Source organism: Pelophylax lessonae (genome assembly GCF_965119305.1).
Source record: "Pelophylax lessonae genome assembly, chromosome: 2".
NCBI lineage: Eukaryota > Metazoa > Chordata > Amphibia > Anura > Ranidae > Pelophylax > Pelophylax lessonae.
This window is the reverse complement of record NC_138769.1, coordinates 177,112,465-177,130,195: the sequence shown is the minus strand read 5'-3', so window position 1 is coordinate 177,130,195 and position 17,731 is coordinate 177,112,465. Positions and strand designations below refer to the sequence as shown.

Below are 17,731 nucleotides of genomic sequence, written 5' to 3'. Positions count from 1 at the left end.
GAACGATGTCCGCGTACCAGGACCGGCGTGGCCAGTCCGGCGCCACCAGAATCACCAGTGTTTGTTCCGAGGCCAACCTGCGAAGGATCCTGGACAACAACTGAATCGGAGGAAAGGCATATATCAGAGGATACTGATGCCAAGGCACCACCAGCTCATGCGAGGTGTCTGCCCGAGGATCGCGCGTTCTTGCCACGAACCTTTCCACCTTGTGGTTTAGCCGAGATGCGAACAGATCCACATCCGGGGATCCCCATTTCGCACACAGCATTTGAAATAACTCCGGGTGCAGGGACCATTCCCCCTGGTCCAGGGTCTGGCGGCTCAGATAATGGGCCTGCCAATTCTCCACACCCGGAATGTGAACTGCCGATATCGCCGGGACATGAGTCTCGGCCCAAGACAGAATACTGGTCACTTCCTGGGCCGCCCGGGCACTCCTGGTGCCCCTTTGGTGGTTGATGTACACCATCGCAGTGGCATTGTCCGTCTGCACCCCGTACAGGACGGCCGTGAAGATGATCCGAGCAGTGGAGCAGGCACAGCCTGATCGCTCTCAATTCCAATATGTTGATCGAAAGGGAGGATTCTTCCTCCGACCAAGTGCCCTGGGCAGACAGGTTGCCCAGGACGCCACCCCAGCCCGACAGGCTGGCATCTGTGGTAATCACCGTCCACAGTAACGGCCGGAAGGATTTCCCTTCCGACACAGCCGGAGACTGAAGCCACCACAAGAGATCCATTCTGGTTTGGCGACTCAGAGACACGCTCAGGTCCAAGGACTGAGGTAGTCTGTCCCACCTGGCCAGGATCTCCACTTGGAGAGATCGCGTGTGAAACTGTGCAAATGGTATCGCCTCAAAGGCTGATACCATCAACCCCAGGGACCGCATACAGGTCCTGAGTGACGAGGATTCGTTGTCCCTGAGGGACCTCACCTCGGACTGCAGGGTCCGGAGCTTGTCCTCCGGTAAGAACACCTTTGCTTGAGCAGAGTCCAGAACCATCCCCAAATACGGGAGACGAACCGAAGGAGACAAGGTCGACTTCTGAACGTTGATTGTCCATCCGAACTCCTGTAGCGTATGGACTGTAGTGGACAGACCGCGCAACAGGCTGACTGTCACTCGATCTTAGCAGGAGATCGTCCAGATATCCCAAGACCGCAATGCCCTGTGCCCGCAACAGGCCCAGAACACTGGGGCACAACAGGCACCAACACTTTATGGTAAAGACCCTTGGAGCCGAAGCGAGACCGAAAGGTAACGCCACAAACTGATAATGTTCCTCCGCGATAGCGAATCGGAGGTACCTCTGATAGCCCTCGAAAATGGGGATGTGTAGATATGCATCCTTCAGATCTATAGAGGCCAGGAATTCTCCCAGACTCAGGGAGGCCACCACCGAGCGGAGCGATTCCATGCGGAACTTTCGAACGCGCACGAAACGGTTCAGAGCTTTTAAGTCCAGAATAGGATGCACCTTGCCCTCCTTTCTGGGCACAGTGAACAGATTTGAGTAAAATCCCCCAACTCTGTCCCGTTGAGGCACCGAGACGACTACCCCCTGGACGAGGAGATCCTGTACCGCTTGATGCAGGTCTTGTAACCGCCCTGGGGTCAAATGAAGATTTGAGGGAAAGAATCTGTCCGCCGGCCGTGAAAGGAATTTGATCTTGTATCCTGATCGAATGATTTCCTGAACCCACCTGTCCGGAATTCGGAGGAGCCAAGGTTGGAGGAAACCGCGCAAACGTCCCCCCACCCCTGAAATGGGTGAGGGCGCCCCTTCAGGAAGAGGCGGACTGAGCCGACGCACCGGCGTGGCCGGATTTAGGTTTGCCCGCCCAGGGCTTTCTCTGGCCACCTTGGCCCTTGAAAGGTTTCCCCTTGTTCTGTGTCTCAAACGCACGAAAGGACCCCTGATTTGGTTTAAAGGAAGGGCCCGCTTACCACGGAAAAACTTACCCTTAGTGACCCCTTTCACCAATTCATCCAGGGATTCACCAAAAAGGCGAGACCCCGCATAGGGGATGTCAGCCACCGTTTTCCTTGAAGTCTGGTCAGCCGACCAGCTTTTCAACCATATCAGACGACGGTTAAGCACCGCGATACTAGACAGGCGCGCAGCTAATGGGGCCTCATTCAAGGCCGCATCGCACAAATACATGACCCCCTGATAAATCTGGTCCACCATCGCCACGGTAGTAGGGGGAGCAGAATCAGCCACGAGGGTGAGTCTTAGCACCTTGGTCCAATCCGCCACAGCCTGAGCTGCCATGACAGAGGCGAAAATAGGTTTCAGCATGGAACCCGCCACCATGTAAGCATGGCGGGCAAGTGATTCCATCCTCCTATCCATAGGATCCCTAAATACCGGGTGATCTTCGTGGGAACCAGAGTAGCCTTGTTCAATCTGGCACAGTGTGATCCACTTGAGGAGCCACACACCAGCGCGAATCCGTAGGAGACACGAAAGGGTAAAGAAGTTGAAACCTCTTCGGCACCACAAAAGTGCGTTTTAAACTGCGCCATTGCTCATTCACTGTAGCATGGAACTCAGCAGGGCAAGGGAAGACCAGCGCCGCCTTGCGGGTCCTGTGTGTACCAAAAGAGGACACAATGCCCGGAGGATTGGGCTCATCCTCTAAATGGAGTGTTTCTTTAATGGCAGAAATCAGCGAATCCATAGCTGCGCGTTCCTCAGGCGTCCCAGGGGGGGAAATCATCCACCCCTGCAACCTCCACCTCCCCCTCAGACAGAGAAGAGCGAGACCCTGAAAGGGGCACGCCACCCATGGCAACCAAGTCAGATCAGAATCAGAAGAAAAGGAAATCCTAGGCCTTTTTCTATCCGCACGTTCAGTCATCAGAATATCCACCTTTGACACCAAAGCCGCTACTGCAGCAGACAAAGTAGTCAGGGTAGAAGATTCAGAGGAACCTGAATCACCCACCAAGGCAGGAGGGAATTTGCTGTCCTGAAATTCCATGTCAAAAGAAAAAGTTTTGTCTTTTTTTTTTTGAAAAGTACTGTCCCTTTAAGCGCGCCGCGGACCCCCACAGCGCACCGCTACACTAACTGTGAACACAGACCCCTAAGCAGGATAAACTGACAGCCAGAAAGATTGCACAAGGAGAAAAGGACAGCAGACAGGAGTGTTACCACCGCAGCCGAGTTCTTCTGAGAGAAAGGAGGAAGTGATGTCACCGCAATAGACTGAACTGAGACTTTACGCTAAAGAAAAATGGTTGCCAATAGAAAGTAATGGGAGGCTTCGGTAAAATGGCCGCCGATATGTGCTCAGAACGAACGTTTTGCCACACACAAGATGGCGCTGCAAGGCGCCAAAAACACACCATATACATGCTGTATAAGTGCCTATAGTGAAGCCAGACATGCTGCCCACACCTAAAATGGCGGACCGGTGGTGTTTTAACCCCGCAGCGGTCGCCACACGTGTCTGTACCTCCAAAGTACCCTAAAGTGACACTGGAGAGGGACCCCAGAAAACCACACAGCGCACTGACTGACAGAAAACCCCCGCAGGGATTGGGATCAGGGAGCCCAAAAACGCACAGACATGAGGGGATAACAGACACACAGGACTGCCAGCCCCAGACAGAGGGCCCACACAGAATGTACTTACCTGTACCCGATGGCGTGGGGTGCCCTTATCGACGGGAAACCGCCCGCCCTCAGATGGCAGGGGTGCCGTCAGCCAAAAACGCAGGACGCCAAATAATGCACGGATAACCATGGATGAGGCGTCCGGTTGAGGTAGCCACCTCACATCCCTGAGGACAGGGATGGGTCGTTTGCGAGGCCAAGGTTAACACATAGCCTGCTAAACGCTCTATGGCGTGCTGGGATTCCATCTGACCCTCTGTCCTGGAGAACCAGGACGACCAGTCCGACTCCCAGCTCCGCAAATGCCGTCTTCATTCGAAGATCCAACTAACGCTGACAAAATAAACAGCTAGTAATGCAAAGAAAAAAATGACATTTGCAGAAAATAAAAATCATAAAATAGAAGAAGGCTGAGACTGTAGCCCCAGCACAGGGAAGCCTATCTACTCCTTAACTAGGCAAAAGACAAACTGAGTTGGGATGGCTGATAGCAGGGGGGTTATTGGACCAGTGGGACAGCCCCCATGGGTGTGTCTATGTAAATGCTTTGTTTTCTAACAAGTCTTATGCCTATACTCCTGTGGAGATGAAGTCAATACCCCATTGGTGAAGACTGTATGAGTGGGCGGCGACTGTCTGAGGACGCAAGAGAAAAACAGATCCTAGAGCAGGAAGTGGGAGTATACTACCTGGGACTGCCCTATAGGCGTAGCTAAGCTTTGTTAAGCTAGAAAAAGATTGGGAAGGAAACTCATGTGGTATAGGCTAAAAAATGAATATATTTATTGAAAAAATATATACAAAATGTAACACAACTATTGGCAATAAGTCACAACAAGGACATACATACATTTACTAAAATGAACCAAGTGGTGTAGCAGGTTAAATGACAAAAGCAAACTGAAAAGACATTTCATAGACCTGATGATACCATGCTGCGCTGGTTAGGTTGGATGTGGTATGGAAGCAACAGTGAACTAAAGTGTTTTACTGGCCACTAGGTGGCATCATTAACGTCTACAGTATCATTACTGTGCTTATCTCAGCTCAGTACCTTGATTGCATGTGCTTATCTCAGCTCAGTACCTTGATTGCATGAATACATCTAATTGGTTTCTAATGACCCATACACTTGACCAATGCTGATTAGATTGGATGTTAGCTCTGTGAATTTAGCTGAAAGTGTTTCCACAGACGTTTATGATGCCACCTAGTGGCCAGTAAAGCACTTTAGTTCACGGTTTCTTCCATATCACATCCAACCTAACCAGCACAGCATGGTATCATCAGGTCTATGAAATGTCCATTGTGCAGTATGCTTTCATCATTTAACCTGCTACACCACTTGGTTTATTTTAGTAAATGTAGGCATGTCCTTGTAGTGACTTATTGCCGATAGATGTGTTACATTTTGTATATATTTTTTCAATAAAGATATTTTTTAGCCTATACCGCTTGGGTTTCCTTCCCAATCTTTTTCTAGCTTTCTTGCTACCATTCCTTTTGTTACAGGTAACTATTTATTGGGAACCCCACACCCCCTATTTTTTTGAAGGGGTGAGACGGTGAGGCCATTATCTCCCTGTGGCACCCCAGCTCAGTCTGGTTTTTGCTGTTTAAAGCTTTTGTTAACCCTTTTTCGCCTATCGTCCTACTCCTAGAAAGAACAGCATACCCCATCTGTCTAAGAAAATATGAAGCTGCGTCTGTCAATGAATGAAAGAGAAAAAAAAAGTTTTGCCTTTAGTTATACTTTAAGACAGACCTGCTTTCGTTACTGCAGCCATGACCTTTGCTGATAAAGGGTTAAAAAAAGAAAACTGCTGAAGTTCTACCAAAAATCTTGTGTGTTACAATGTACAATTGAAAAGACTGGAATTTACTTACTTCATACTTTACTTTTTCTCCAGCTTTTGCTTTTCTCAACATCTCCAAGGCTTCCTTACGGCCTTTCTTTTCAGTTTTCTCTCGCCGTGAACGTGAAGCTGCAAAACTTCCAGAACTTTCCATGTCTGAAACCAAAAAAAAAACACACAAAAAACTCAGACTTTATAAGCAGCAGAAACACAAAATAAAAAGGGGGGGAGGGGGGAGAAAAAAAAAAGGATGTCACAGTTTGTTGGAAACGAAAATTAACCTAGAGGGCTGAATTCAAAGACACCCTGAAAATCAAAGTGAAAAAATGATGCAGCAGGTTAGTCCATTTTGCTGAAATTTCATTGCAGCAACTCAAAATGGTTCTCAGTAGTTTGTATGGCTCCTACATGCTTGTATTCATGGCTGACGGGGCATGCTCCTTTTGAGATGATGGATGGTGTCCTGGGGTATTTCCTCCCAGATCTGGACCAGGGCATTATTGAGCTTCTGAACAGACTGAGGTGCAACCAGGTGGCTTCAGAAGGACCGAAACAGTGTCCCAGAGGTGTTCTATTGGATTTAGATCAGGTGAGCATGGGGGCCATTCAATGGTATCAATTCCTTCATCCTCCAGGAACTGGCTGCATTCTCTCACTACATGAGGCTGGGCATTGTCGTGCACCAGGAGGAACCCAGGACCCACTGCACCAGCATAGGGTCCAAAGATTTCATCCCAATACCGAATGGCAGTCAGGGTGCCATTGTCTACCCTGTAGATGTCTGTGTCCCTCCATGGATACAGTTGTGCTCATAAGTTTATATGAGCCTGGCAGAATATGATTTCTTGGCCATTTTTCTGAGCATATGAATGATAACATAAAAACTTTTTTTTCACTCATGGTTAGTAGTGTTTGGCTGAAGCCATTTATTATCAATCAACCGTGTTTACTCTTTTAAAATCATAATGACAACAGAAACTACCCAAATGATCCTCATCAAAAGTTTACATACTCTGGTGATTTTGGCCCGATAACATGCACACAAGTTGACACAAAAGGGTTTGAATGGCTATTAAAAAAGGTAACCATCTTCACCTGTGATCAGTTTGCTTGTTATATATATATATATATATATATAATAGTCAATGAGTTTTTGGACTCCTGACAGACCCATGCATCTTTCACCCAGTGCTGCACTGATTTTTCTGGATTCTGAGTCATGGGGGAAAGCAAAAAGAATTGTCAAAGGATCTGTGGGAAAAGGAAGTTGAACTGTAAAAAACAAGAAAGCGATATAAAAAGATATCGAAGGAATGCAGCAGTGTTCAAACTCTGATCAAGAAGTGGAAAATGAGGGGTTCTGTTGAAACCAAACCACAGTCAGATAGACCAACTAAAATTTCAGCCACAACTGCCAGGAAAATTGTTCAGGATGCAAAGAAAAACCCACAAATAACTTCAGGTGAAATACAGGACTCTCTGAAAACACGTGGTGTGACTGTTTCAAGATGCACAATAAAGGAGGCACTTGAAGGAAGATGAGTGGCCAAGTCGCCAGAGGAAAGCCATTACTAAGCAAATGTCACAAAGTATCCCGCTAACAATACGCCTAACAGCACAGAGACAAGCCTCAAACCTTCTGGCACAAAGTCATTTGCAGTGAGGAGACCAAAATTGAGCTTTTTGGCCACAACCATAAGCGCTACATTTGGAGAGGAGTCAACAAAGGCCTATAATGAAAGGTACACCATTCCTACTGCGAAACACCGAGGTGGATCGCTGATGTTTTGGGGATGTGTGAGCTGCAAAGGCACAAGAAATTTGGTCAGAATTGATGGCAAGAGGAATGCAGTATTTTATCAAAAAATACTGGAGGAAAATTTGCATTCATCAGCCGGAAGCTGCACATGGGACGTACTTGGACATTCCAACATGAGAATAATCCTAAACCAGGGTTTGACGAATTTGCCTGAAATCTAGGAGTCAGCCAGCTAAGAAAAAGTTAGGCCAGTTTTTTTTTTTTTTCTATTAATAAATGACTTCAGCCAAACGCTAACCAGGAGTGAAAAGAAAAGTTTGTGTCTCATCATTCATGTTCTCTAAAAAATGGCCACGAAATCCAATTCTGCCAGGGTATAAACTTATGAGCACAACTGTATTCCTCCCCAGACCATCACTGACCAACCACCAAACTGGCAATGCTGAACAATGTTACAGGCAGCATGACGTTCTCCACGGCTTCTTCAGACCCTTTCACGTCTGCCACGTGCTCAGGGTGAACCTGCTCTCATCTGTAAAAAGCACAGGGTGCCAGTGGCGGACCTGTCAATTCTAGTGTTCAATGGCAAATGGCATTCAAGCTCCACGGTGCTGGACAGTGAGCACAGGGCCCACTAGAGGACATTGGGCCATCCTCAAAGTCTGTTTCTTATTGTTTGGTCAGAGACATTCCCACCAGTGGCCTGCTGGAGGTTTTTTGTAGGGATGTAGCAGTGTTCATCCTGTTCCTCCTTGCACAAAGAAGCAAATACCAGTCCTGCTAATGGGTTAAGGGCTTTTTTGGCCCTGTCCAGTTCTACCTTGAGTAACTACCTGTTTCCTGGTATCTCCTCCATGCTCTTGAGACTGTGGTGGAAGACGCAGCAAACCTGGCAATGGCACGTATTGATGTGCCATCCTGGAGGAGTTGGAATGCCTGAACAACCTCTATAGGGTCCAGGTATCGCTTCATGCTACCAGTCGTGACACCGACCCTAGCCAAATGCAAAACTAGTGAAAAACAGTCAGAAAAGATTAGTAGGGACAGAAAAAAAAAATAAAAAAATTCAGTGGCTTTCACTTGTAAAACCATTCTGTTTTGGAGGTAGTCTCATTATTGCCCATGTAGTGCCCCTGTTAATTCCATTAACACCAAAGCAGCTTAAACCGATTAACAACCCCCTCTGCTACTTAACTGACCAGATCAATATCCCAGGAGTGAGGTTTTTGCAATCCACACTGGAGATGAAGCAAGCAGGTTTTTTTAAGGTACTCTTGTGATCCTGGATCGCTAAAAAGTGCTGTGAAAATACTACCCACGCCTCACTAATGGTAACACAGAATATCATTCCCAGTGAGAGAACAACACTTTGCTCAAACAGCCAGCGAGGAAACACCCTGTACAAATGGGTATGTCATTGGCCTGTCCTCCGTATCAAGCTACACAATTTGTCATAAACATAAGGCCTGGTCGCACCTGAGCGTATTTCAGCTTGTAAAATGCTCATCTCTGAAGTCTCAAAATGCCCAACAAGCAAAATCCCATTAATTTAAATGGCCCCTGTTCACATCTGGGCGTTTTGTCTCCAGAAGAAAAATGCCTGAAGCTCAAAAAAGTGCATGAGCTTTTTCGGCTGATTACAAGCATTTTTGTTAGAGGTCAATGTCTTCCTCCAAACACCTGCAAAAAACAGCTGAAAAAAAGAAAAAAAAGCCTGAAAAAGCCCCAAAAAAACGCCTGAAAACAATACGCTCATGTGTGAATGGAGCTGTCCATGCTGCGCAATGGAACTGCTCTAATAGGAGCGACTCAAGTCGTTCCGACTTAGAAAAAGGTTCCTGCACCTTTTTTTTGCAAAGTCGGAGCGACTTGCATTGACTTCCATTATGTGAAGTCGTTGCAAGCCACGCTGAAGTTGCGGTGCACGGGAGACGGCATTAGTCGGCCGAAGTGGGGTCGGATCAGTGTGAACCGACACTAAGGCTCCATTTACACTTTACACTGGAAATCAAAGTCACAAGACAAATTGTTCCTCATGTTTGCCAATGATTATCATTCATATATGTGTAACAAAGTTGCAGCAACTTCAGAAGTAGTTCATGCACTACTTTGGTCTGACTTTCAAGAAATTTAGGGCCAAAGATTTCAATATTAACCCCTAAAAATTTGCATGAAAGTCGTACCTAAATGGTATACAGTAGGGATCGACCGATTATCGGCAACACCGATATATCGGGGGCCAATATGCACTTTCCCCGATACATCGGAATCCGACTCTGAAGTTACCAATATTTTCGTGACGTCATTGCGTATGTTGCGTTGCACACGTTCCGCTTTCTAAGACCACCTCCCACGCCTGCGCGTCGCATACGTGACGTCATTTCACAAAGCACTGCACACATTCTGCCTTCTAAGACCGCCTCCCATGCCTTGGACAGCCAGTTTGCAGCCAGCTACAGTCCAGACACGTTGCCAGCCAGCCACCCACAGACCCTGGCGTCAGCCACCCACCACAGGGTGCCAGCCACCCGAACCAGAACTGGGTGAAACCAAGCCAGCCAGCCAGCCAGCCACCCACCCACCACAGGGTGAAACCAAGCCAGCCAGCCACCCACCCACCACAGGGTGAAACCAAGCCAGCCAGCCAGCCAGCCAGCCACCCACCACAGGGTGAAACCAAGCCAGCCAGCCAGCCAGCCACCCACCCACCACAGGGTGAAACCAAGCCAGCCAGCCACCCACCCACCACAGGGTGAAACCAAGCCAGCCAGCCAGCCAGCCACCCACCCACCACAGGGTGAAACCAAGCCAGCCAGCCAGCCACCCACCACAGGGTGAAACCAAGCCAGCCAGCCAGCCAGCCACCCACCCACCACAGGGTGAAACCAAGCCAGCCAGCCAGCCACCCACCCACCACAGGGTGAAACCAAGCCAGCCAGCCAGCCACCCACCCACCACAGGGTGAAACCAAGCCAGCCAGCCAGCCACCCACCCACCACAGGGTGAAACCAAGCCAGCCAGCCAGCCACCCACCCACCACAGGGTGAAACCAAGCCAGCCAGCCAGCCACCCACCCACCACAGGGTGAAACCAAGCCAGCCAGCCAGCCACCCACCCACCACAGGGTGAAACCAAGCCAGCCAGCCAGCCACCCACCCACCACAGGGTGAAACCAAGCCAGCCAGCCAGCCAGCCACCCACCCACCACAGGGTGAAACCAAGCCAGCCAGCCAGCCAGCCACCCACCCACCACAGGGTGAAACCAAGCCAGCCAGCCAGCCAGCCACCCACCCACCACAGGGTGAAACCAAGCCAGCCAGCCAGCCACCCACCCACCACAGGGTGAAACCAAGCCAGCCAGCCAGCCACCCACCCACCACAGGGTGAAACCAAGCCAGCCAGCCACCCACCCACCACAGGGTGAAACCAAGCCAGCCAGCCACCCACCCACCACAGGGTGAAACCAAGCCAGCCAGCCAGCCACCCACCCACCCACCACAGGGTGAAACCAAGCCAGCCAGCCACCCACCCACCACAGGGTGAAACCAAGCCAGCCAGCCACCCACCCGCCCGCCACAGGGTGAAACCAAGCCAGCCAGCCACCCACCCGCCCGCCACAGGGTGAAACCAAGCCAGCCAGCCAGCCACCCACCACAGGGTGAAACCAAGCCATCCACCCACCCACCACAGGGTAACACCAAGCCAGCCAGCTAGCCACAACAGTGTTCCAGCAAGCCAGCCACCCACACTGCCAGGCGTCAGCCACCGACCCACAACAGGGTGCCAGCCAGCCACCCACACTGCCAGGCATCAGCCACTGACCCACAACAGGGTGCCAGCCAGCCACCCACACTGCCAGGCATCAGCCACCGACCCACAACAGGGTACCAGCCAGCCACCCACACTGCCAGGCATCAGCCACCGACCCACAACAGGGTACCAGCCAGCCACCCACACTGCCAGGCATCAGCCACCGACCCACAACAGGGTGCCAGCAAGCCAGCCACCCCACAACAAGGTGCCAGCAAGCAAACCACCCACAATGCCAGGCGTCAGCCGACCCACTACATGGTGGCAGCAACTCAGCAAGCCACCCACACTGCCAGGCGTCAGCCACTGACCCAAAACAGGGTGCCAGGAAGCCAACCACACTGCCAGACGTCAGCCACCGACCCACAACAGGGTGCCAGCAAGCCAGCCACCCCACAACAGGGTGCCAGCAAGCAAACCACCCACACTGCCAGGCCTCAGCCACCGACCCACTACATGGTGGCAGCAACTCAGCAAGCCACCCACACTGCCAGGCGTCAGCCACTGACCCAAAACAGGGTGCCAGCAAGCCACCCACACTGCCAGGCGTCAGCCACCGACCCAAAACAGGGTGCCAGCAAGCCACCCACACTGCCAGGCGTCAGCCACCGACCCAAAACAGGGTGCCAGCAAGCCACCCACACTGCCAGGCGTCAGCCACCAACCAACAGGGTGCGAGCAAGCCACCCACAGCAGGGCAGGGTGCCAGGTCAGCAGCCAGCCAGCCATTTTGTCTCTTTCAAATTGCAATGGAGATGGATGAGGACAGAAAAAGTAAAAAAGTGTGGTCTGGGACTATTTATCATCTTAACCATCTCCAGGAAAGGCAGCAGTGTGCAACACATGCACAAATAGAAGCATGGGATCAGTAACTGCAAAAAAACAAAAAAAATACGTCAAATCTTTGGGCCCATCTAAGTTTTCATCATAATCAATTATATCATGCAGCACAGACAAAATAAAATGATTATCAATGTGATTTTGAAATACCTCCTCCACTATCCCAGGCAACAATAACCGAGGTTTCTGAAAAAATAGGTGTAACTGTCTAGATTCAGATGGAAGATCCCCAACTGCTGGACAGAGTAACCACAGAGATGATGGTCACTGATAACCAGCCATTTACAGTGGTGGGACTCAGGATTTAGGCAGTTGATGTCAATACTGGAGCCAAGCTACACACTGAGGAGTGAGAAGTATTATCAAATCGAAATGCTGGGAAAGATTCACCAAAAGGTCGTTGACAAAGTAAAGGCTATTGCTGCAACCAGAGAATGCTGGCAACTCACTCTCATTCACGACTGCTGCTCGTCAGGACAAACAGAGTCAGGAGAGTCACTAATGATTCTTACATGCCACTCCATTGACAGTGGATGGACAAAAAGGCAATTGGTGTTGAATACGAAAGTGATGCAAGGATCCCACACTGAGTACAGTAGAGAAATGTTTCTAGGCATGCTTGAAGACTGGGGAAGGCATGCTTGAAGACTGGGGAATCAACAAAGACCAAGTGATGCTTGTGCTACATCGAGACATCGAGACAGTGGAGCAAACATGCAGGAAGGAATGAGACATCAGTGTCATGGCACACCACACCCTCCAACTTTCAAATCATGGTCTGTCAAGCCAAAGAGCTTTGATTGATATATTTTTTAATAAGCATGAAGCGATTAAAAATGTTGTGCTTGCAAGTCTTTTGAATCCAATACAAGAACCATGCTTTCTCTTCTGATGATGTATTGGCTAAGGCAAAACAATGGCTGACAGAAGATAGAAGGTGCAGGAGGTTCCTGCCAAAAAGACAAGTCCAGATCACTATTTTTATAATCTGAAAGAGCAGCATGCTGCAAAAATAGAAAAATGTCCAAAAATACGTCAACGGACAGAAGAGAATCATCTTCATCGTGGTCGAATTGATCAGGACATTTTCAGTGTTTTATTGGGGACTCATGCAGGGGATTCAATTTCTTCTGAATCTGCAATAATGAGCCTGGATGATGAATTTCATTTCTATTTGAAGGAACCAGTAATTGACAGAAGATCCTCTTTAGTGGTGGAAATTAATTGAGGCACGCTACAAAAGACTTGCTTCCCATGCTAGAAGATACCTCTCTCTCTGCTCCTATGTCTTCCTCTCCTCCTGAGCATGTAAATGAAATGGCAGCATTATATGAACAAAACATAAGCCGTTTAACAGGTGACCATGGACATGCTGAAATGTTCTTCTTTCGGCAGTATAATATTGTTCTACTTAACTGGGAGTATTGAAAAGTGTAGCAGTAGTGTCCACTCCAATCCACTGTGTAGCTTTCTAGCAGTTTTGCACTGACTGCAGTAGTTGCAGTGAGTGCCCTACTGCAGCTATAGTCCACTGACTCCAATCCACTGTCTAGCTGTTGCCTAGCTTTTTTTCCTAACAGTTTTGCACTGACTACACTGCAGTAGTGATTTAGAATTATTTCAGTGAGTGCACTAATGCAGCAGTTTATTATGCTTTAATGCACAAACAGATGATGTGAAACTGATGTCCCTGCAAGTGCACTTTTCCTATCAGTTTTCATGCAGTCAAGGTGTGAAAAACAAGCCCTTAATGTTAATAAAGATTAACATGTTCAGTAACAGATGTGTCGAAATTTGTGTTTATTTTGCAAATTTTGCCCAGAAGCTGTTTAGCAGGGAATGCGGCGCCGCACCGGAAGTGACGAGCGGGGCCGGTGCCGTCGCATTGATTCCTGGGAGCGATGACGTTCAGCTCCCAGGAATCATTGCAAACCCGAAGTGACGGCGCGGGCCGCGGGAGGAAGTGGAAGAAAGGGGAGTATATTTTTCTACAATAACAAAGTAAAAAAAAAAAAAATCGTAACTATCCATTTCCTTTTCAGGTGACGAAAAGCAAGCGGATGGCCACAAAATCGATTATGTCGATTTTGTGGCCGGAACTCCGCTTTAATGTTGAAAAATGTAAAGTAATGCACTTGGGCGTCAGAAACACAAAAGCAAGCCACTCACTGGGGGGGGGGGGAAACCTCTGGGTGAGTCTAGGATGGAAAAAAGGACCTGGGGGTACTGGTAGACAACAGGCTTGGCAGTGGCATGCAATGCCAAGCCGCTGCAAGCAAAGCCAACAGAATACTGGGATGTATAAAAAAGGGGATTCACTCCAGAAATAAAGAGATTATTCTCCCACTCTACAAGACTCTGGTCCGGCCACATCTGGAGTATGCTGTCCAGTTCTGGGCACCGGTCCTCAGGAAGGATGGGCTGGAACTGGAGAGAGTCCAGAGAAGGGCAACAAAAATAATTAGGGGATTGGAGGACATCAGCTATGAGGAAAGACTACAAGCACTGAACTTATTCTCTCTGGAAAAGAGACGATTGAGGGGGGATATGATATCAATGTACAAATACTGTACTGGCGACCCTAGCATAAGGAACAAACTATTCAGAGAAAGGGAATACAATAAGACACGTGGCCACTCACTAAAACTAGAGGAAAAACGGTTTAACCTTAAAATACGTAAGGGGTTCTTCGCTGTCAGAGCAGTAAGGATGTGGAATTCTCTTCCACAAGCAGTCGTATCAGCAGGGAGCATCGATAGTTTCAAAAAACTATTAGATGGACACCTTAAAGACCACAACATACAGGGGTATTCAATGTACGGTTAACAGCAAACACAAACACATAGGTTGAACTGGATGGACTGATGTCTTTTTTCAACCTCACAAACTATGGAACAAACTCAATGCAATGGACTGGAGTGCACTCTCTCTTGGGATCTTAGATCCCCAGGCTCTGCAGGAAAGCATGGCGACATCGCCAGTACGTTCTAAAAGCGTCCGAGGCCAGTGCCATGGAAAGATATTTTTCAATTTCTTTACAAAATGGCTTTTTAAAGCTCTTGTAAAGACTAACATTTTATTTCTAAAACAAAGTGGTCATACTTACCTGCTCCGTGCGATGATATTGCAGTGACCTCTAACCTCCTCTTCAGGGGTCCCCTGCCAGTGCGCTCTGCTCCTGGCTCCGGGGCAGCAGTGGAGCGCATTGAACAATAGTCCTGTGCATTTTTGGCTCTGTTTCAGTTCTGAATTCATGCAAAAATTTGGGCCCTAATCATCCCTGAAATGGTGAACAGGGAAACACCAGACCCCTTCTGTAAGCCTGGCTGAATTAGGTGTGAACCCAGCCTTAAAAGTAAAAAAAGTTTTGCGTTTAGAACCACTTTAACCACTTCTCGACTGCGATATACCCGAATTACAGCTACAGCGCAGTCGGTCAGTTCTGGAAGGGAGTCATATGATGTCGTTCCATGATAGCATGCTCTGTGATTGCTGTGTCCTTGGGCCCTTTACCACCTGATCAGCTGTGTCCAATCACAGCTGATCACGATGTAAACATAACACAAGCCAGTTAACATTCATTTCCTCATGCTGACAGCGAGAGGAGAGGAGAGCCAGTAACCTGCTTGTGTGAAGGGGACGTATACAGTGATAATCAGGGCACCGATTAGGAGTGCAGCCCCATCAGCGCCCACCAGTGAAAGAGAAAAATTACCCGTTTACAAAAAAAGCTTTGTGTGCAAAAAAATTATAAAAACATGGGTAGAGTGTAACATGACCACGCACATGTTATTCAAAGTACACGGAAATTGAATTATTTTAGTAAATATAAACTGCTAAATACCCTTTCTCATCAGAGTACACAGCCGTCTTGTGACATCAGTGTCTGGTTGAACCCCTGTTCACATCGGCGATATCTGACAGGTCAAATCGCAGCCTATTGCTGGCAACGGTACCGTCCCAATCAGCAGGTCAGTGACTTTGCGGCGCTGCAACAATTTCCAAAAGTAGTTCCTGCAGTACTTTCAGCAACATCATACACATGTTGGCATGAACCGCATAGATTGCTTAAGTCGCCCCCAAATTCGGATAGAAATGAGGCTTTGAGATCGTGCGAGTTCAGATGACGTCACTCGATTTCAAATCCACATTTAATGTGAACGAGGGCTAAAGCTTGTAGGAGGAGTTTTCATTTTACTCTGACTATCCTATGAGGCTGCAGGACCCCTGACCCTCTATCTGGAAAATTCTGATTGGCCCTGTGCTTATCACATGCACCATCCCAAAAAAAAAAAAAAAACTCTAGCAATGACACTGTAAATTCATCCAACACTTCCCTCCCCCAAGACTGACAATGGTGCTTTTAAAAGGTGCCCCCTGCACTCCTTCACCCAGACTGGTTGCTCTCTAATTCAGGAGGTGCGTTACTGGCTTGATCACCAATTGAACCCAGAGGGGAAAAATAATGCAACTACCACATCACTACTGGGCACTTTTACCCCCTTCCAACCCAGGTCAATTTTCAGCGCTGTTGCACTTTTATTTTTAATTCTATTTAACCACTTCCTTACTGCTGGACGTCATATGATGTCCTGGGCTTTAAGTGGAGATATCTGAATAACGCCTGTGGCTGCAGACATCAGATTTTTTTTTTAGCTGGCGATTCCTGTACACCATATAAAAAAATCTTAGTCTTAGTCTTTCAGACACTTGATCGTTCTTACAGGTGGTGGGAGGGCCCCTCCGGTGCCTCTATCGGCTCACCTGTGCTATCGGCAGTGTTGGGCATGTACCTTAAAAAAAGTAATTCGTTATAGTTACTTCTCACAAAAAGTAATTGAGTTACATCATTAAAAACTAATTACCAGGAAAATTAACTATTGCGTTACTTAAAAAAAATAATAATCAAATGTGTCAAAAAAACTTGTATGCCCCCAATATTAAATGAATGGACACTAAATAGAATCAATTCTTTTTTTTTTTTAAAACATTGTACACTAATCTACACTATTTTAATGTTGTACTACTCTGCCTCTGGTTGGCAAACAATGGAAATTATGTGTCCTGTCCCACCCCACCCACCACCGAAGCAACAGTGCATAATGGGAGTTGTTTCCCGATGTGACGCTTCATGTGTGTAGTTATGACACTGGCACACTGATCCCTGTCCTCCCTAGGATGGAGGCAAAGATACTCACGTTTCCAACAGTCCCTCTAGTGCTGCCATAAGCTCCTCGGTGGCAGTTTTCAGGCCTCTTCAGTGGTCAGTTGGAATCACATCACTACTGCGCATGCGTGGGAGCTAGTCATACCCGCGCACATCAGGTCAGTCGCTGCAGGCTAGCGCAGCTCAGCTTACATTTCAGGGATTGCTGTGATCAGGTAGGTAGGTGACATTTATTCCAGAAGACACATTGCATGTCTTTTCTGCAATGAATGCCTGCCCACACTGACTTACAATGGAACTTATTTCTGCTTTAAGAATTAGTAAACTGATATATTATTTTTTGTTTTGGGGGTTTAGTACCACATTAGGGAAATCATTGCACATCTTATACACAAACCAAATAAAACAAGAAAGAAACAGACACAGGGATACTCATTTAATACTAATCAGAATAAAATAGGCAGCTCTAAAATAAAGAAATGCTCTGATGAAGAAACCCAGTAAACTTCTGGTGGGACCCCACCACTTCAATAAGCCTAAGGCCCCTTTCACACGAACGATCCGATCTGCCTTTCAGTTTTTTAGGCGGACCTGATCGGATCCTCCATGCATCCCGTTGCCATCTGCATCAGATCCTGTCCGTGAAATCCAGACAGATGGAAACCCCAT

The 17,731-nt window shown here is 48.0% G+C and overlaps 1 protein-coding gene across 1 annotated transcript in view; it reads right to left on the bottom strand.

Moving 5' to 3' along the window:
- POLA1 (DNA polymerase alpha 1, catalytic subunit) overlaps nucleotides 1–17,731 on the bottom strand; it is a 1,022,539-nt gene that overhangs the window by 996,819 nt on the left and 7,989 nt on the right. The window contains exon 2 of the mRNA XM_082247055.1: nucleotides 5,518–5,642. Within this exon, the coding sequence (XP_082103181.1) occupies nucleotides 5,518–5,642 (125 nt within the window). The remainder of the gene's footprint in view (nucleotides 1–5,517; nucleotides 5,643–17,731) is intronic.